We start from the raw sequence: 22172 nt of genomic DNA, 5'->3' as shown, positions 1-22172 counted from the left end.
GAGAGAGAGAGAGAGAATGTTAACAGAATCCGAGCCACATGAGTCGCTCGACGTGGGGTTTAAACGAAAATTCACAGCCACGTGTTTTTAATCCTTTTCTTATCGCGTATACATGTATATGTACGTATGTGTAAATAATGCATATAAAAATCGACGTTGTTATCACTTCTCGCCGAGTTACATTTAAGAATTCAATAGTGGCTAACGAGACGATTTTTTACACACAAGTTACATTGTTCACTCCTCGATAGTTCCTAAGCTAGAACGGCCGATTTCGGTGATAAAAGATAAATGTCCGCTACCGCTCATTATGGATCCGCTGAAATTTCGCATCGCAATAGAATCTAGAGTATATTATCTAGAGTATATACGCGTGTCCTCCTGTGGTTGTAAATACGTTGTCTCCTTTTTAACTTGGTATAGTTTCGAGTACACTCGCGGCTGATACATTCATATCGATACGTTCCCATCTCTTGTCGAGAGATCATGTGGCTCGCGATTACATATTATACACTCGAAAAGCTCCCACAGTCACGATAAGATCGAAATAATAAATTTATAAACAATTATAAAGTAACAGTGAGACATCTATTTATACATAATTATTATATTAAATATTACAATGATAGAGGACTGAAAAAAAGTGATTAATGCCGATTGATATCTGAAATTTCCAATCTTTTCTATCGTCAGTGAACAAAATTGAGTGCAAAGACGTATGTGTGGGGTACATGTAGTAACAAAGGGTAATCGCAGGCAAAGAAAACAGTAGGGAAAAAAGCAAAAAAAAAGGGAGAATTTATGAGTAAATTAGAACAAAGAGTAATAAGCGATATGAATCGAAACTCGATAAACTCACAAGTAAATATATTGTTGTATCTTTATTGTTGTTGTTGCATGAGACTAGCTTAATAGACTGAGCCATACACATGGTTAAATAACTATTAACATAATTCTTAATACTATAATTATTGTAATTAATATATATATCTATATATACGGTGTGTATTATATAATTTAATCGTAATGAATCCTCGTGTGGGCAGCGTTCGGAGCGGAGATTCCCGTCCTTTGGGACTACCAATCATTACTCCTAACAATCATTACACCGTAGTTGTTTCGGTCTTAGGTGGTCGTAATGCTTTTTATTAAGTAGCCAAGGTATCTTCGATATATTTAGGATGTATATTAGTATACTTAAGTATGCTCAGAGACACGTGTGTCCGCGGACATCCTCCTCGTAAAACATAATAATCGGGGTACAGACACCGAGCAATGCGAGATTATTAATATGACTTAGACTTAGACTTTACAATCATTATTATCGCACTTGGTATTGTGAAAGAAATTCTATATTATAGATGTGTATAGTTATATACATATTCGCTCATTTCGAGAAACATGCGATGAATTGAAACGAGATTTCTGCGGAAGAAAAAAAAAAGATCTCTCCGACAGAGATTCTCGATATCAAATGTCGATCGCGTCCTTTCCTTTCTCAAAGGACCGGGACTCTGTATGGGGCTGTTCCTAGTACCTGATTATCCTATCCTTGCGGCCACGGAAGGGACGGTTCTGCCAAAATGCAGGTCGATCTGCCGTAGTTTGTTTTTATTTTGCTGTTTTCTCTCGCAAGCGCCGGCGAATTCCTCTGTCCAGTGTCTATCACTCGATAATAGATTATACATACACGGTGTTCTTTTTTATTGTTGCATATTACCTTGACTGCCTAGTACTTAAGGATAATCTCTCCTAGTGCTCAGTAGTAACGTCGCATGTAAGTTTCGCACGGAAAAGAACACGAGACTACATTTTTCTGCTTTCCTACACAGTGATACATTTACGCCTGTCAAGGTGCAACGAAAGGGTGCTGCCCATCTCGGAAGAGCGATAAAAACAATTTCGTACATGTACTTTATATAACTCTTGACTTAAAAACATAAAGTGTGTGTGATAGACGGATTAGCTGCGAATAAGATGTATCAGAACGGTCCTTGATTCTTGAAAAATTGTAATTTTAATTTGTTTCTTTCTAAACAATTAAAATTACAAATCATACACGAAAATTCTGAATTAAAATTAAATGACCAAATAATTTTTGTTACAAAGAAGGACTGAATCAAAACAATTCTTGGAAAAGAAAAAAGATTATATTTTTAAAACTTAGCTGGAAATATCTTATGCGTAATTAATCGAACATCACATTCGTTTTAAATCGACATGGCAATCGCACTGTAAATTCATCATCTAAGGATGAATGTACACATTCAATAATTGTATTTTATAGCCTCGGCAATTTTTCATCTAATTACGAATAATTTTTCTCTTCGAGTGCGAACTTGTAGTCGAGCCGGACGACTTTACACTTTATAAAGCGTCACATAAGCGCGTGCAAGTATTCAATTCGAGTATCGTGAATCTATCTACTCGGACGATAGACCATTGACGAGGAGCAAAGGTTGTAGAAGTAAGATTCAATCGCTTGTTATAACGTGTTTACGCGAACACTTCAATGCTTCCTGCCGAGCTTCTTCCGTTAATTGTCTGAGTCGCTGTTGCGACATAATATACATATGCACGCGTTTAAATCATAGTTCATATCCGGGATTGAAACCGGTAGAACTTCGCTGACTTTAGATTTCCATGCTATAGATGCGCGAAACTGATCTCCGTGGATTTAATGGACAATGATGTAAGTCAATTTTTTGAAAATACTTAATGTAAAATCTCTCTCTCTCTAGCTAATTTAGGATTGTAAGTAATTATGTATAGTAATATTGCAAATCGTAGTAATATTAATAAGGATATTGTAATATTAGTAAAGTAAACTAGATTGTTATAGAGTGAAAGTTATGTTTCTGCAAAGAAACAATCTAAAACTATATATTACACCCGATGATAATTGCGAAAGGAAATTGTATCGAAATTTTTTTTGTTACTTTAACAACTTATGTTGAGCTTGTGTCAAGTTTGTGTCTATAGCATCAAACATTAAGAACATTGAAATTATACCGGCTTCAATTCTCGCTTCATATTGTGCTCGTTGTCTTGGTTCTCTGTGACGCTACGTGACCATTTCATTCGAAATAAATCTTGACGAAGTACCGAGCACCAAGTCTTTGCAAGTCTTCTTATGATAAAAATCTATCCTAGATTTATTTCGATGTCGGTTATATTATAAATGTATCTTTGTGACAATTTCTTTCTTTTAAACTGATAACATCTACATTATTCATTTGGAATTATTTTGTAATTATTCTCTGTCATTTTTTATTCGAGTACACACACTGTTTTTCCATTAGTCATACGACAGTTATATACAATTTCTTCGCAGATTCTCACCTATGATGCGAGCGATATGATTTTGCAAACATAAACGTAACGAGGTAAGAACTAATAATCAGCATTTATATTAAATAGTAATTGAAACTGTTTAACGAGTTTGCCATTATCTTTCAAAATCAATTGTGAAATTTGATTTCTTTATGGCCGTTTTTTCACTTGTACATTTTCACTTCGCTATCATAGCAATATCATTATCGTAAAGAGAATGGGAGACGATCTCCAGTTCCAACATTCCAATGTTCTTTCCGGTTCGGGTGCTATCGAGGAGATAACGATCTCGCGTTACAAATGATCGGGTCTGTCCCAGAGGAGCGATTCGGATCAGCGAACGTAGGACACGCTCTGTGTCCTATTCGCTCGCGTCCCGTCGAGCATTCCCTCGAGTGAGCCGTAAAAGCGTATCGGTGCGGAGCAACGCAAATAAAACCGTATCGTATCCTGTATGGCTCACCGGGTATATGGCGGAGCAGCTTAAGTGATTGCTTCTCTTCATTAGAGCTTCGGGCTCGCCTCTCTTCCTCTCGCGAAGTCGAAGTTGAGGGACAGGTGTGGTAATGGCCCGTATCCGAGCTCTCGCTTAACCCACCCCCTACGACCGTCAGTCGATTTAGCCCTCCTCCTACCCTCGTGAGCCATCCTCTACCCCCCTCGAAACTATTACGCGAATTGATTCCACATCGGATCTGCCTGGAGGGGCGGAAACTCGCGTTTAGCTCCTCGTTTCCTCCACTCTTTCGCTCTTTCTCTTTCTACTTTATCGCTCTTCTCTTTTCTTATCGCCGGCGCGTGACCACCCTCGGTCCATTTGCGTGCATCTCACCCCGTCGTAAAGGCGCGAATTGCATTCCCCGGATTATCGGCTTCCATCAGGGTTTGAACGACGCTCGTAGTATCGGTAAGGATACGTAGCTGGTCGTACGCAAATCGATTAATTCAATAGGAACGGTGAAGTTCTTAGCGTGTAAGTGGATGATAGGTCTTTTGATCATTTTGCAAAATGATTGGAAAGAATTAGGATTATTTAACGTAACGAGAAATAAAACAGGGAATTTATTGATTATTGAATAAATTTGAAACGCAAGCGAGACTGATTATCACACAATGTCACTATAAAGCTGGATCTTCCAAATTACGTTTTTAATCTGTATGATATTCTTCGAATAAAAGTTTCACTGTATAGACAATACAATTTCTTTAAAAAGAAATGTAAACAGCATCTTGATGTGCAATCAGTTACGCGTTCTATTTAACTCAACATGTTTTGTTAGAGAAGAAGGAACAACTGACATCGATCGAACTGGTAATTCCTCTCGCGAGATAAACAGCATCTAGCAGCCTACGATATCGCGATTTATAAGGTAGCTGGTCGATATATACGCCGCCACGCGAGTCGCATTAAATAATAATGCCAGTGATTGCTGTTGGGTGCCCGCCGAGGCAAACTGCAAGCTACAAGAACGGTAAGGAGGGTGCGGCGAGGGGTAGAACGACGGCGGAACGGAGAAGACGTTGCCTTTACATCCCCGCCAGATATATCATCGCCTGGCAGTTATGTGTGTCATGAATTTTAGATTATCCTTGGATTAGATTAAGGCACGCGGGGGTCGGAAGAGCAAGCAGCCCCTTGGCCCGCCAGTCAGTGCGCGGGGCTGAATTATTTCCAAATCTCGCGCAACATCCGTCCCGCCCATCCCCTCGATCACGCCGTCGGAATTGCAGGATTGATCTGTTGCCGCGAATTTTTCACCGATGGCCAAGCGTTAATCAATTTTCCTGCTGATACTTTTCGAGCTAAATAATAAAGTAATTTAATATTAAAAAAATACGTAATGAAATACTGTTTGAAGAAAATTTTAATCAGGGTTGTTAAAAGTTACTTTCTCGTTACTCTGCCTAAAAGTTACTTTTTATAGTAAAAAACAATTAACAATGCAATTTTTTATGATGGTAACGCTAACAAATTAATCGTTAGGGTTATGCTAAGGTTGAAAAAATTACTTAAAAAGATAACTTATCATTATTTACTAAAAAACTAAAAGTAATGAGTAATGAAATAGTAACTTTAAAATTTCGTTACTGGAAATTATAACTTAATTACTGTTATTGTTACTCACTAGGAAAGGTAATTACATACAATAAAAAAGTAACGGAAAAAGTAACTTTATTCCTTTTTTATGTAACTTATACAATCATGATTTTAATCGTGAAGAATATTTGTTATAAGAAAAAGGTAATCATTCATGTTTTAAGTAAATGAATTACCATATTGAAAGTTTTTGGATTCAAAAAGGAGCATTAAAAATTGCCTAATTTTGATTTTTGAGAAATTTTTTTAGATCATCTTTACTATTTACTTTTTTAAATAATACTATTGTTGTTAATAATTTTTACGTTTCCGATTTTGTGCAATGATCTCAAGAAATCTCGACGAGTTGGCCCCGCGTTTCTCGATTATTTCCCGTTTCATCCCTTTTGAGGGGACGAGAGGGCGGACATAATTGATGATGGTAGCTGGTTTTCGCGGGACATTATATCGCAGTTACGAGTTTCCGTCCCCCACTCGCGCGCTACGAATGCGCAATGTGCGAACAACAGGATCTCGCTATATAGTGGAGAGAATACCCTGGGGGTGATTCCCACCCCTTGCTGGCCCCACGTGACCCCGGCCAGACAAACGACGGCCAATTTACGAGCAATAGGAAAAACTTCTTAAAACTCGGATTAAAATGAACGAAGGGAGAAGAGAGAGGAACATCCCTCGGCGCCCTCCGAATTATTTCAGGGAGGGTTTTATTTTATTTCGGAAAGCGTCACCGGAGGGGGAAGGGCGAATACAGTCCTTGGCCCTGGCCTTGTACTTTTATTATTATGACCCTGTCTGTAAACGAGGTGGAGCGTCATTATTTTATCGTTATGCAAATGTAATTGCTGCAAATTATTCTTACTATTTTCATTTGTTGTTATAATGGCAATGTCAGTGATCATTGATGATAATAATAATAACTCGATTAGATTCTTCTCTATATTGCTCCGCATAAAGTACTTGAAAACCTAAAAAATTAAATATATTTGAATAAGAAAAATTATTAAAATTATAAATCTTCTAATATAAAATGTTTTCGATATAATACTTACATAGTTAAAACTTAACTAAAATCAGATATGATACGCGTCTTTTCTAACATGGTGAGGATTTTTGCTTGTTTTACTAACAGGAAAAAAAGGATACATTTTCGTTACAGGGACAGAGCAATAGATGACAATTTAATATATCGTTAAATTAATTACACAAGCTCAATTGGTGTGTTTATCGATTATGATCTTTATATATATATATATATATGTATAAACAAATTCCTAGGAAAGTAACTCGTTATACTTGTAACGAAGTTACAGTTACAAGTTACTTTTTTTTTATAACTGTAACGGTATCGTAGTTAGATCTTTTTGGTAACGAATTTTACAATTACTTTTACCGTTACTTTGCACTTTGCGATTGGACACAAACCATTCATAATGCTTGAGATTAGAAAGCCTTTAGGCATCCATCTGTAACTGGTGATCGTTGATTTTAAAAAAGTAAGAGAAAAATAATGAAAAGCTTTCTCGAATAACGAGTTATTTTTAAAAATCATAATTACTAACGGTAACTTGTGATTTTTTTCTACTAACGAGTAACTGTAACTTGTTACTTTTAAAAAGTAACTTTCCATTCCCTGCAAATCGATTTCACTCTTCAATAGCGAGATGATTTATAATACAAGTGACATCAGTCTCATACATTTCTTCCTCTTATTATACAGAATGTCTCTGAATATATTCAATTTTAATATATGTATGCACGTAATGAGTTATATTTTAAATCGCTTTATAATTGAATTAATTTCTAATCCAATAAAAATCTGTTATATATTAGAAAGTTTACATCGTAAAAAATCCATGTTAGTTTATGAGACCGTAAGTCATTATTACAGAATCAATCTCGCGGTCGTAAAGCGACCAAATTATGGCTTTTCTTTTTTTATATACAATGCCTATAAAAAGTTCAACATATATGGGTCGTATACATCGAAGCGGTTGCTGTACGCCGGCGTTCTTTTTAATTAAAGTCACTAATCAAATCACGACCACGCGACGTTGCTTCGACCTATCGACACATGCGGATAGGACGATAACGACGCCCCGGGGATGGCCGGAATAAATCCGTGTTAACGCGATTACAACCCTCCTCCGAGATGCATGACTGATTTATCCACGAAAATGCACTGGAAGACGTTTCATCGCGATTTGATATAGTGAATAAGCTTCAGTGAATAACCAATGTGTTCCCGATATGGTAAACACTAATATATCCCCCATGTGACGGACAATAATATCGAGAATTCCCTTTTCCTTTAGCGTATTTGGACTCGAGACGATATCGTAAAAATCCCTTATATTTTCTCACTAATGAATAGATGAGAAACCAGACTCGCGTACCCGCGATTTACGTGGAGATAAGTCGGACGAATTACCGGACTCGAGGAACGTGCGACTTTCGGAGTACCTCATCCTCCTTTCCGAGGGCAAGGGGTTCCGGGACTATAACGGCGCCCCGGGGACGACCGGGGTAACGCGATTACGCGGCGCGGCACTGGCACGGCATAGCTACCGTTCGAGCGGTTCGCCCGGCTTGATTTATCCGCGTAGCCGCGCGTTATTGCATTAGCGCCCCGACGGCGATGCTGTCCGCCGTCCCCCGTTCGCTCGCTGGCGACGAACGCGAGAAATCGTCCGGCGTCCGTCCACCCGCCCGTGAATCATCTACGAAAGTTATGTCTTACAAGCCGCTGCCAGGACGCGGCGATCTATAATTCCCACCCGCGGTTGGTCAGCGATCCTGGCGCGTCCTGGAGTTTCCCGTATTCCCTTGCGAAGTAATATCGCTGATAAGAAATGTTGTGACCGAAATCTACTCTTGGAAAACGACGTACGGTTCCTTTTACATGGATGGTCAGTAATCTTGGCACTTTCTGAATTTCATCGTAGATTATCCTCAGAAATTGCTTTTGCAACGTATAATAAATCTATTCTTAGAGATGACGTAAAAATCTTTTTATTCTGTTGATGAGTAATCTCGACGCGTCTTGTTTTCTTGAATTTCCTTATCGATAACATTCGTATTTGATAACAAAATGTATTTTAGAAAATATTCTACGATTTTTTTTTATATAATGTTATCAAAGAACTGAACATACCTTGACATTTTTTTAATTCCTACGTTCACAAATATAACATTTCGACAAACGTTCCGTTTAAACATGTCTTCACATGCATGAGCATACACAAAGCTACGATGACTTCCGCTCCGAACGAATGCCCGCTAACTTGAGATGAAAACTGGTTCAAGAATTGGTGACGAAACTTTACAATGTGTCGCCTTCTTAATCGTTGCTGATTAAACTTCACGGTTTTACATCACAGTTCTTCGACACAGAATACGCTAATCGAGATACAAGCGAGACTCCCGATTCTGTATACATTATATATATTACACGTTTCCCGTCGTCCTTCCGCAATTTACTTTATACACATTGAGTGTCCTTTGTACTTCTCAGACTCTTCGGCACGTCGCGGATGAAGAGATGCACGTGTTTCGCTTTTATATTCTATACGCAAGCAAGTTTCTGCACAAAACAACGACACGTGCAACCTGTAATTTTAATCGTGTACAAATAACTGTAATGTTTTTACTCTCAAAATAATGTAAAAAAAAAAATAATTAAAATTTCTTAAATTTGAATTAAAGTTTTCATTTAGAAAAAATATAGGTCTAAATTTTATAGAATTTTAACGATAATGACTGAATACTTTGTCATAAGATATAATGTACCTTTCCTATGGTATCGAAAATTGAAATCACCAAGATCATGTCGGTCTACTATCAATCTTTCTATCGCATTGCTCTAAGTTACATTTCGATGAAAATACAGATCTTCTTCGAACCTGAGTATACTTACCGTCAACTCGCACTTCTTCATCCCCGTCGAGTCCCTCTTCGTCCAAGACGTACCACACCGCGAACCTTACGCAGGCCTATCGAGCCCTAAGGCCTCCTGGTGCCGTCTCGCTTTCAGCCTAAGGTCTGCGATGCTACTGTTCTTCGAGCGAGCCGCCGCAGCGGCCAACGACGCTGCCAGGCTCAGCGGATGAGGAGGATGACCAGCCGACGGTGCCGAAGGTGGCGGTGGCGGTGGTGGTGGCAGACAGAAAAGGCCCCCGGCTGCCGCGTAGTGCAGCACCGCTGGATCAAAAGCTGATCCTACTGTGACATTTGTAGTTCCCTGCATCGGCGGCGGATGTAACCTGAGGGCTGGCAGGTAAGGTGCAACTCGACATGGCTCCAACGTCGTCGGTGGGCTGCGCGGTGCCAACACCATACTCCCGGCGACGCCTGTAAAAAAATGTAATTAGAGCTACCAGTCGAATATTAATCCTAGAATACTATCACTAGAATAATATAGCTTCCCCTACTTAATTCTAGGATTACCTTTTCCTTCAGTTTTTCGACGAAAATTGTTTATAAATTGTACTGTCATGATCTGAGTTTAACATACAGTCTCTGATATTCTTTTTGTTAACACAAGTTCATCACATGATAGGATCACTCATAAAAATTATTGCACATAGGTAAGATATTATGGTGCTTTCTTAATTGTTCTCTGGATCATTAATTTTACTATATTCATTTCATTAGAATCTGGAAATTATATGTGAATAACCAAAGAGGACTAACAATAGAACTAATCTGACTGAATTTTAATAATAGACAATTTAACAAGATTATATATACGATATAATATCTGATCTTCTCTTTGAAGATTTAACTCAGCAAAGATAACTTGTTATGTATTGTACATTATCATTTCGAAAAATTTGTCTTACAATTTATAACTCGGTATTTTAAAACTATGTTATTCTGCGATATTGTATTATATGCATAATTCCGAATTTGTAATTTTTTTTAATACTGAAGATGACCTAATTTAAGATCGAAACGTTTATTTTTCCAATTGAATGATTAAAATATAAAAATTTTCGTTACGAACATCTTGCGTTGTGGTTTATAGCGTTAAGAGATTTACTATTGCTATTGATGTAGTATTGCTATTGACATTGGGTTATATAAATTATGTAAAACTAACGAAGTTATCTTTTTCGTTATTTTTTTTTTACGTAATTATCTTTCCTAATGAGTAATTGTAATTAAATTTCTAACAAATAACAAAATTTGAAAGGTACTATTTCATTTATTTATTACTCACTTTTAGTTTTTTCAGTGAGTAACTCAAATGCGTAATAATGATAACAAGTTACTTTTCAAAGTGACTTTTCTTTAGTACAACCGTAGCATTTAGTTAGTTAGCGTTACCGTGAAAAATTGCAACGTCAAATTGTTCATTATAAAAAATAATGATACAATAACGAGAAAATAACTTTTAACAATCTTGGCTGTTGATATGTAAATTTTACAAGAAAATAGACTACTTTTAATTAATGTAATACAAGTTTTTATTATATACACTTCACACTTTTAATGATAAAATATTTCTGATCTAGACTTTTACAAATAAAAAAGTCTATAATTATTTCTAACTTAAAGGCAAAGAAAAAAATAAGCACATTATATATCTAGGAAGAATTAAGCGTGTTATATCCACTGTAGAATTCCGTTTGCGACAGCATATTACCTTTGTGTAACTGGCTCTCGTGTTTACGACACTTAGCACGTCGATTTTGGAACCAGACTTGTACCCGCGCTTCACTGAGACCGAGCCGCTGGCTCAGCTCCTCCCTCATAAACGCGTCCGGATAATGCGTCTCATCGAAAAGCCTCTCAAGCTCAGCCAATTGCTCAATGGTGAAGTTCGTCCGTGATCTTCTCTGCTTGCCATTGCCGCTTCCGTTGCTCCGACAGCTGGATCCTACAAATTAATTATTGCTCGAGCAAATAAAAAAGCGTTAGGCAAATACATTAAAAGATAACTATATGTTTCTCGAATATATATTTGTTCTATTATAATAAGTATATATAATATATTATTATAACGCGATGAAAAGATGAGTTTTCTGTTAAGGAGGTCTTCGCTCTAATTCTTAATCAATAGGCAGTTTATTCATAATAATATGTAAAATAATAAAAATCATGGAACAAAAAGATTACTAGTAATATCTTATGCCATTATACATAATTATTGTTAATTTTATATGTTGCTAAATATTTTCAAAATGACAAAATAAAAGTTGTAAGATGCTCATTTGATGTATACGCATCGTTCATTTGACATATATTCTTAGCTTTTTTCATTGAAGGATATAAATTTCTTGTAAACTGTACGGTCAGTTTAAATGAAACTTTACGAGAACAAACACTTAAGTGTTTACTTTATAATTATAACGATTTTTAAATTACTGTCTTATACGCAAGTGTCTCAATTTAAAAGAGAATAATTACAGAATAAGATTACATCTTGAACTTAATGTAAAATTCGATAAATTTAGAATTAAATATCTTCAAAATAATACGGAAATCGTCAATGAAATTTTTTCTAAATATTATTGATATTATTAACTTTTGTATTACATGTATATTATAGACTTGTTTTATATTTCATCAAACGCGAAAACCTCCTTAAAGAATGCTTTCGACAAAACAGAAACTTGAATGCTGTGAGTCATCACCGAAGATGTGCAGCGAGTAACAGGGAAGTTTTCGTCGCGCGATGATTAATTCACAGGGACAAATGCGAGCCGCGAACCAGAACGACCAAGCCAGACCGATGCTACTGAATTGATCTTCGTGAATCGTTCACGGGCCATTTCTTCCAGTCTGAGTGCCATCAACATATATTTCGCCACCTTATGAGAATCTTATTCAAATCGAGATACCGACATCTCTAATTAGATGACATTAGACAAGCATATCTCGCTTGAGTGGGAAAACCCTCAATAGTTATACCCTCTCAACATATCGAGGAACTGTAAAAATAAGCATAATCCAGTCTGCGTAACTCAGTGTGTATCGATGTGTATAACCGCTATGTTAAGCTTATGCACAGATTGCGCATCGAGGACGCATCTTCACGCGGAAGATTCCATCGGACAGATGCAGAAAGGCGAGGGAGGAGGGTGATTAAGGTGAGATGGTGAGGTGATGGTACGAGTTTGCCCTCCCTCGTCTAGTGGAGAGAGTAGGGATGACTAACGACCCGGTATAAGACTGCGTAGCTCACCACTTTGCTAAATTATATAAATCACATCCCCTTCGTCAAGGGCTCTTACGCGAGACACTTAATCCACCTCTGTCCCTCTCACTCTTCCTCGTCATGAGCCCCTTTCGAGTTTCCGCGCCTCCTTCTCGTCGGCAACACCTCGAAAAGCCGTAGTACCGTAGTTACTTTACATTAAGCGACCATTAATTAAATCGTATAGCCGTTAATTATCCGAGCGTCTCTCTAACTCGCGGCGATGCTTGTGGCCGCTCTATACGACGCGCCAAGAAAGTTTTTCGCTTCGGAGCATCTTTTCGTTCATCCTTCAAGATAATTATCTCTTTCTTTTTTTTTTCATGATATTTACACTTTTATAATATTAACGATTTTCACGAAATTGAGAATAAGCTGAACCAAATTATTGTATCAAAATTTAATTTATTAATAATAAAAATAAAATTAACAAAACAAGAGAAGTAAGAAATGATCTGTAAATTCCTTTCAGAATAGTAATCGTATTTTTTAATAAGATTACTATTCTGTAGTTTTTAATCATTTATATATTGGATTGGAAAAAAAGTTTTTTTGTATTTTTTAATTCAAAATATATACATAATATCTTTATCAAAGATGAACGAAATTTAAATTTAAAGAAAGAGTTTTAAAGAGTTTGAAATCTCTATTTTCGGAAGGTTACTGGGTATATTTTTTGAGTTTCTGTGAGTTTGGTAATTTTTACATTTAAAAAACTACGAGCTATGAAAAAGATGAAAAATTTTCTTTTTATTTTGGGGATCTCTCACGTGTCCAATAAAAATTTACGAAGATTTTTAATTACCTATCATGAAAGCTTGAAGCTTTCCCTACAAAATCATTTTTTTTTTAATGTTCCTATGATTTTTTTGTTCCTGAGTTATTCGCGAATTAAGTAAAAGAGCATTCTGACTTCGATTGCCTATAACTCCAATAAAATTCATCATACTGCAATTTAAAAAATAGATTCTTAAAGCTAAAACTTCTTGCTTCTCTTGTTCCGTTAATTTTATTTTTATTATTAATAAATTAAATTTTGATACAATAATTTGGTTCAGCTTATAATTCTCAATTTTGTAGCGAGTGATATAATTGTACCGAAAATTTCGCAACAAATGAAAAACTTTTGCAACAAAATGTTTAAAAATACAAAGAAACTTTTTCTCTGGCTTAATATTACATTAATCATACCTACAGGTTAAGAATTCAGATTATTAATAATCTTTTTCAGATTATTAATAATAATCTAACTTTTTTTCCCTCATTAGCGAAAGAAATTCAAATATAATAATTTATTATTAGCGAAAGAAATTCAAATATAATAAATTACTATATTTGAATTTCTTTTGCTAATGAGGGAAAATGTATGAAACGCAAATGAGAGTCGAGGAGCCAGTAAATTGCGTTTTTATCGTGGAATATTCTGCGGTGTCGCTTTCCACTGGGTAATAGAACGACCGTGCGATTTATCCGGAAACGGAGGCAAAAAACGAGACCCGCTATCTGCAGTCTACGTGCGTTTGCACGCCGGCGCGATCGCCATGCGGCATTGCGTACGGCGTACGGCGCTTTAATCAATTAGCGCATATCCGCGTAATCCAATCTGAGCCCTAGGCAGGGTGTGCAGCCCGCATCCATATGTACAGCGGTGGTTTAAAACCACCTCCCTCCTGCTCGCCAAAATAACTCGCGCGGTTTTCGACGCCCCTCGTCCGCGCATTGTTAGCATAACCCACGGCGCAACACATACGCGCGTTGTCGCAGTCATTAACTCGAACGTGCCAGCCGTTTATTCCCGTATGTACCGTAGATACCAGGGGGCGAGAATCGGCATCGTTTCGAATTTACAGTTAGCCTTCTCGTTTTTCATAAGCACTTACTTTCTGAAAAGAGAACAATGAATTGTGTGTCACAATAATTACTCTTATAATTTTGTTTATTATCTATTTGTTGTAATTTACTAAATTATGCAATTCTCGCAAGTCTTTTTGCGTTTACTATTAAATATTAGAGGAAAGTCCTCTATTATGAGATAGACGCCTAATATGAGATAGTGGTGTTTCTGCTAAACTAATAAACGTTATCTATTGGTTCCATCATGAATTTATTACTCTTGGAAACTATTTAGTAGAAGATTCATTATTGAATCATGCCTAGTCATTGTAAAAAAGATTTTAGAATTTGGATGTCTTCAAGTTTCATTGAGATTAGCCTTTAAATCTTGTTTATTATTTAATTAAATAAATATTTGGTAATAAATTCTTCATGTAGTGATAAAGTAAGGTCATACTAATAGAAAAATACGGGATATGTTGAATTGTTTAATTACAGAAGTTAGATGATTTGATAATCGTAAAATCACAAGGCGTGGAAATTGTAATATGAGATATCCAGAGTATTGCTAATATGAAATAATCCATGCTCCTATGTTATAGTGAAAATTATTGCTAAAGAGTAAATGTTATTGTATATATAAAAATAATAATAATAAGGATAATCGGAATGAATGTCGAGTGCCTATTTCTACGATGTTTGATTCCAACTATCTGAAGACGAGTATAATCTATCGCGTACTCATTTTTCACGCACACTGGCTGTGTTTGTTTGCATTTTAGAAACATGAAATAAAGTTTTTTAATTACAATACTGATATACTTTGCGTTTTATTATCGATTTCTCGGGGCATCTCATATTAGAAGCACAATTTTTTGACTTGCTCACTTTTTACGTTTCTTTAATTTAAAAAAAAATGGAATTTGAATTAAATTTTATATAATGTTATCTTAAAGCTTATTAAATTCCCTTCAAAATAATCTATTATTTTCTTAAATTTTGCCCATAGACTTCTAGCATTTATCCAAAATGAACTCGGTATCTCATAATAGCCTTTCCTCTAAATATCATTCACGCGAATGAAATAAGTTTGTTAAAATATTTTAGAGACAACTCTTTCCTTCTAATAAAATTAAATAAAGAAAAAATGAGATAGGCGCAAGATTGAAACTGATCATTGATGTCAAGATCGCGAGACAATTGAAATTCTGAGATTCCATATTATTTTCCAAGTCCTAACACGTTTCTCTAAATCCCTTTGGCAAAACTACCTGAGTGTATCCCAAATGTCTCGATCCGAGGTGCAAAATCGTAGTTGCTGAACGTTATTCGATACTAGAGATCGAGACGGCGAGAGGGATTCTGCGGAACGAACGGGAGAACAGATAACCGAACCCTGCTACTGGAAAACCCAAAGCAATCACACTTGGACGCGAGGGGTCACTAATTCAATTACTAAGAGCGCTGCCCTCTTGGCCTGATCCAGTTAAGCCACCCCCGAAGAGCTACCCCCGGACCGACCACCTTAGCTATACTATTTTTCTCCCTCCAAAACGAGTCGAGATATCACGGCCATTAGACGTATAAAAGCGTCGTCGTATCCCACACAGTCGCTACATATGGCACACGATCCCATAAATACGCAAGAAGCACAAGGGGAGCTTAAGACATGCAATCACTTATTGCTTAATGAAGCAAAGTGCCGGTTGTATCCTCCTACAGTAGACTATTTAGACGTTTAACCCTTTGTCGCACAATTCTTTCCGAATCTCAGAATAATCACGGACACCATTTCATTGCCTAAAAAGAAAAAAGATATTTTTTCTTTTTAACGGTTTTATCTAGACTTCATTAAACTTAAATATGTAACCACAGCTGAGAGCACGTGCACCGTTTTTCCAAATAAGTGTCTTTATTTTGATACTTTCATCATTTTAATGCATGAATATTTGTCGAAAGCTACAATTTATCATTTTTGTATCGCGATTTATCGCTAGTTCAGCGAGAAGTTCGAACGTAAATATGAAGGGAGCTCTTTCTCTTTCTCATTTTTCCTAAAGTAGCGGCTGTACACCCTCCGCTATCATACTTTAGGAAACTCGCGCCCCAAGTACCATAAATATACGTACGAGTGCACGGGCCTTTGACCAGCGGTCAAGCACCAACACTTACAGCAATCGTGGAAAAACACGCGCGACTGAAGACCGATGGGTGTGCACGCCACGCTAAATCGTCAGAAGAAGCGAAATGTACTTTGGAGTATCGTATCACTGGAAGTGCTCGTTTTTGAAAAGCTGCAAGGCTGATGGTATCATTTATAGGACTTGAGAAAGTCCTATAAATATCCATGAAGCCTTCACATGTTTCACATTAACTAGAAATAATTCCATTAGTATTAGAAAAAAATGATAATGAATACAAACTGATAAATTCCATAGTTTACTTAATGTTCAATTTATTTAATATTAGAGTTATTATAATTTTGTGAAACCTCATATTTTTTATCTACTTGTATCAGAATCGACATCAGTGAATGAAGTAAACGCACAGATATGAATTCTAATGAGCTTTACCCAGATTGAAAATCTCGTTGCATTTTCTCCATCTTCATCAACCTAAATTTATCAAATTTTTAAGCTATTAAATGATCATCTTCAATTAATAATACTCTGATAAATATCTATTGTTACTAAAAGTGACTTCAATTTAATCTTTGCACGTACATGAACAGTACTGTAATAAATATCTATTATTACTAAAAGTGACTTCAATTTAATCTTTGCACATTGAACGTATATGAACTATGATGATTTAATTAATATAGAGTAAGAGGATCGTATGGAGGCGATCAGTGCCCGCAAGGTGCATTAATATTTATTGCTTTACGCCTTTTCCGGTACACCGGATGTCCCCCGGCCGGAGGCGAATATTTATGGTTTTACTTTTGCAGCTGCGATGGCTGCCGGCCGGGTAGATTGCTTTTTGATTTGCGCTTAATCGGAAAAAGTTATGGGCCCTCGAGAGATAGGCGAGCTGCTGGTGCAGCAGCAGCAGCACCAGCCACCGTGCTTCTCGTCGTTCCCCCCGTTTGAGGGGCGTATACACAACTAACGCGGCGGGCCGCATATTAAACCATAAATTCATGGCGCCGCGTTCAGCCCGCTCGCCGAGTTATCGTGCAGAGAAGCGTACGTGGCGCATTACTTCAACGCTGCACGCTTTTTATAACGCCGTCGATTCGATCCTTCGTTCTCCGCTTCTTCATTCGCTCGTTTCCACTCGCTCTTTCTCATTATTCGCGTATGGATTAATTATCCCGTGGTCAATTACTGCAAAATTATTGGATTGTCCGGAAAGTTCGTGCCGACTAACTTATATAATTTAGTAAATGTATACTAAAATTTAAATTTTCTGCGTTTCAATTTTCCTTCAACATCGGCATGAACTTTTCGGATAACCCAATAATTTATAGAAGTTAACAAATTCATTTGGAAACAATAAGATTGGAAATAAGATCGTTTATGTTAAATACATTACTTTAAATACGAAGTACCACTACGGTCTGAATGTTAAGATATTGAACTATTATATATAATCATATAAATGAATTAATTTCAGAAATGATAATTGTGTGCCGATGGTTGTCGAACTTTCAACGCCATCAATCTGAAATATCAATAATAATAATAGTAATAATAATAATAATAGTAACTATAATAGTTAAAAACTGTAATAATTCATTACAGTTTTTTAAGATTAAATTTAGGAAATTTGAGGGGATTATTAATATTTCAGATTGATGATGATGAAAGTCCGACAGCCATATCGGCATGTAATTATCATTTCTGAAATTAATTCATATGAATATTTATAATAGTTCAACATCTTAACATTCAGACCGTAGTGGCATTTCGTATTTAAAGTAATCATTTGGAAACGTTTGAGATAGAATATAATATTCATAGAAGCGAGGAAAATGAATATCAACTCGGACATCGGAACATTAGACGGAAATCGAATATTTCCCTACTGTGAAATATAAATTATAAAGATTTTAATAGAAGAAATGTCAAAAATATATTATCAGGAAGTTGATTCCGGAGTTTCAAATCACGAGGGACAACAGGAATTTTTAACCTTTTGCAGGAAATAATAAGTATTGTAATTTTTTTTAAAGAAAAATTTTCCTCACATAAAAATCACTTATAATCAATGTAAGTGAAGTTTCAAATGCCAGAACATGATAATATGATCCGAGAATAATCCTCGCGAATCGATTCTTATGAAAGCGGTTTACTTTTGTTAGAAGAACTTTCCGTTTGTCTAAAAGAGAACGGCGAGGAATCGATGTAATTTCATCTTTCAATGCTCGGCAGAGCGAGAGTTTTATCGAAGATGACTCGGCTCGTGAGCGAAATCACCGATCGGGTCGTCGATCGTTACATTGCGAATGGTCAGCTATTCCCAATCACTTGTGAGCTTTATTGGACGACGACCTGAATTATAAACGAAGATCGAATCCCTCCGGTGCTGCGACTTCGATGCCGCCACTAGGAGGTTCCTGACCTTCCCGCACTCGTTCGCACGGCAATCGCAAACGGGCCAGCCATAAGAAATGTCGATCAATCGAAATCAAAAGTGACAACCTAGCTCGCACGTTGGGTCAGGGCAGGCATAAAATGGGACGAAAGTTTGGGAATGGATTTTAGAATTTGAATTTGATTTAATTAAGTAATTCTGAATACGATAGATAAAAATATTTTTGTTTCATATCTATAATAGATATCTATAGTAGATATAGAATGTTTTGTTATGCAAATGTAATCGTGTTTCACACACATTACGGTATCGTTAATTAAAATTAACATATAATTCTATACATTTTTCTTGTGCATTTTTACTAATGTTTCACTAATGCAATTATTCTTCCAAATGTTATTTTGCGAAAAAAAAAATTGCAAGTTACTTATAATTCACAAAGACAAAACTTGCTTTTAATCTAGAAAATAAAATTATTCAAAATAAAATATATTATTAGAAAATAAAATTATTCAAGAATTAAAGTTCTTAATAATTTACTATCTCGAATTTTGATAATTTATTTATCTCAATTATAATTTTTAAAAAACTCATTTTAATTTAATTTCTACAAGTAATTTTTTTATGTATTTACTCTTTCTAAATTATTAGAAATGAAAATTATTAATTAAATTAATAATTTTCATTTCTAATAATTTAATTATTATTTAATTAAGTATTAATTACGAACTTCAGTAAATAATTACCTTATTCCATTCGAGACTATCAGGACAAGTCATAATAATTTTAGTCGTCTTTGGAAAAATAGACTTCCATTATTTTATATATACAACGCACAGAAATTTTAGTATAGAATTATTATTCTTTCACTATTATGCTCACCTTTAACGGAATCCTCTTGACCTTGTCCACTCGACCTTGTAACCTGCGAGGACACTTTGGCCTGGTCGTTGGAGAGTACGAGAGTTTTGCCATCACTAGAGTTTTGACTTTTTAATTCAACGCAATTTTCCGGGCTGGGTGATCGGTCCCTCGATATAGGCGGTGGCGAGGGGGTGCATCCGAGCAGTTTGCGAACCGATAGCTTTAGCTCGGGTGTCTTCAGGGGTGGCAAGTTCTCCGCGGTGTCCCGGATGTCCTTGATCTTGGCCGTGACGGAAAGATCCTCCGGTTGCAATCGACCTTCTGGCGACGGCGGTTCTTCAACGCTTCCACTCGTCTCGATGACGCTAGTTGTAGTCTCTTGCGCCGCTTCATCTAAACAAGGTTTCTCTTGTATTCATCTGTCGCGCGGGACCATCCTAATCGCGAAGTATTAAGAACGACAAAGACGGCGATTAGGTCGATTCGTAAATAAATTACAATTTTAGCAGCAACAAGCATTCACAGACTTCTGAAATGTAATTTCTGTCATCATAACAATGTCTGAATTAATAAAAACAAAAATAAATTCTATATTAAAAAATGGATGTAAATGATTTGGTACTTCCAACATCCACAATTAATTTTTCTTTAATCCACATTAACACAAATTATATAGAATAGTTCAAATAATCATGCAGACTGCTGTTAATTCAAGGAATACACCAGAATACAATTTAACATAACTCTCACTATAAATTTCTTCTTAATGAATTCCAAATCGATATAAACCTTGCTTGATCACTAACAATCTGCAACACAAGCACATACGAATCGACCTGATTCGCATAGCAAATTTCATTCGACTCAGCACATTTTTTGATGCTCAGCATCATGATTCATATTGAGATCTATTATTGAGATCCCATAGAAAAATATGCGCGCACTGCATCGATCAATTTTGATCGCGCAATTTTGATTAGTTTTCGATCAACTCAGCACCTAAAGACTTAGTACATATAATATCACGGTGCATCAGAAAAGATGATAACACATACGGTGGTCAGCATCGTCCGCGACGTGATCACCGATGAGATGCGCGACACTGAGCGTAATCCTGCCGCCGGCGGCCGCTCTACAGCCGACGGCAGCCTCGACGCTCGTCGCAGCCGCCACCGCGGCCGCCGCGTTGTCGAAGCTCTTGGAGACGAACTGGGCGAGCTGCTCCATCCTCACGGTTATCAGGGCAACTCTCGCGCGCGACGTTGCGCCTCGGCACCGACGGCACTCGCCGCCGCCGTCGCCGTAGCCGTCGCGAAAGACCCGTCGCCGGGGAGACACGTCGACGGGAGGCACGTCCCGACGTCGACGTCCCGACGCCACGCGTCCTCCAGGACGCCATTCGGCCGCCGGCCAATCCGCACGCGGATGGGCGTGATGGAACCGCCCCGTGGTGATTCTCCCTCCTTCTCGTTTCAATCGAGACACGATCCGGGGCTCGCAGCCCCTCGTCCCCTTCCAGGAGGCAGGCACGATCTACCTCCCAAACCAACGCTCATTAGCATTTGTGCCCGCTTTTCCGCCCGCCGCGGAAACGCTCGCGGCGAAACTACCCCTCGGCCCGGCTACCCGTCGCCGACCGGGGGTAGGAGTGTAGGACGCTGCTCGGCGACCATCCTACTATCATTCCCCGCGTTCTTCTCCGCGCCCCGTATGACCGCCAGGGCCGCTGTATTTACCTGGAGGCAGAAACAGGCCGCGGGCACGCGGTAATTAATCCCATGCTTTCCGTGGTCGAAGCTCCTCCTTTTTGTCTGGCCTCGTTATCGGTCGTCGGATCGTCGACTTTCTGCCCGAGTCTGAAAAGAGAGAGTTATTTTACGAATGAACTCGGGAATTTTGAACACGTTATCTTCTTCTCGCAATAAATCATGGATAACGTAGACACGAATTGTGTGTGTAATCTGATTATAAAATTCTGTTTTATAAATCGTTTCCTGTTCATACTTTATATCTTCCGAAGTAATTTCTTTCTCTTTTTATATATTTATATTGAATATGTAAAGAATCTGCAAGATGCCGCACGTGTGTGACAGTTAAAATTAATCTACTGCTTTAACATTAAAAATAACTGATTACGTTTTCATAGAATGTTTTCGGGATTCAATTTTTTATTTTTCAATATTTTTAAAAAATAAAATTAATTTTATGAAAAATACTTATAATTGCTTTCATTAATAATGTAAAAATAAAAAATAATATATATATATATATATATATATATATATATATATATATATATATATAGTA

General features: G+C 36.9%; 1 protein-coding gene across 1 annotated transcript; it reads right to left on the bottom strand.

Moving 5' to 3' along the window:
- Nucleotides 1-9410: 9410 nt before the first annotated feature.
- Nucleotides 9411-21092, bottom strand: LOC105620597 (short stature homeobox protein 2-like). Its single transcript, XM_012202087.1, has 4 exons — nucleotides 20921-21092; nucleotides 19884-20258; nucleotides 11076-11309; nucleotides 9411-9778 (listed from the first exon to the last, which is right to left on the bottom strand). Exons 1-4 carry the CDS (start codon nucleotides 21090-21092, stop codon nucleotides 9411-9413), a joined length of 1149 nt encoding a protein of 382 aa, XP_012057477.1.
- Between the last annotated feature and the right edge of the window lie 1080 nt (nucleotides 21093-22172).

Source organism: Atta cephalotes (assembly GCF_000143395.1).
Source record: "Atta cephalotes unplaced genomic scaffold scaffold00027, whole genome shotgun sequence".
Taxonomy (NCBI): domain Eukaryota; kingdom Metazoa; phylum Arthropoda; class Insecta; order Hymenoptera; family Formicidae; genus Atta; species Atta cephalotes.
The sequence above is the reverse complement of the archived record's forward strand: the minus strand, read 5'-3'. Positions and strand labels throughout refer to the sequence as shown.

Bases quoted from the DNA above. Each gene is read 5' to 3' on its own strand.
- LOC105620597 (XM_012202087.1), bottom strand. From the start codon at position 21,092: ATGGAGCAGCTCGCCCAGTTCGTCTCCAAGAGCTTCGACAACGCGGCG. The intron at 11,310-19,883 runs GTGAGCATAATA...ATTAATTTGTAG, and splicing joins TCAAGAGGATTCCGTTAAAG to GATCCAGCTGTCGGAGCAAC. The intron at 9,779-11,075 runs GTAATATGCTGT...ATTTTTTTACAG, and splicing joins CGAGAGCCAGTTACACAAAG to GCGTCGCCGGGAGTATGGTG.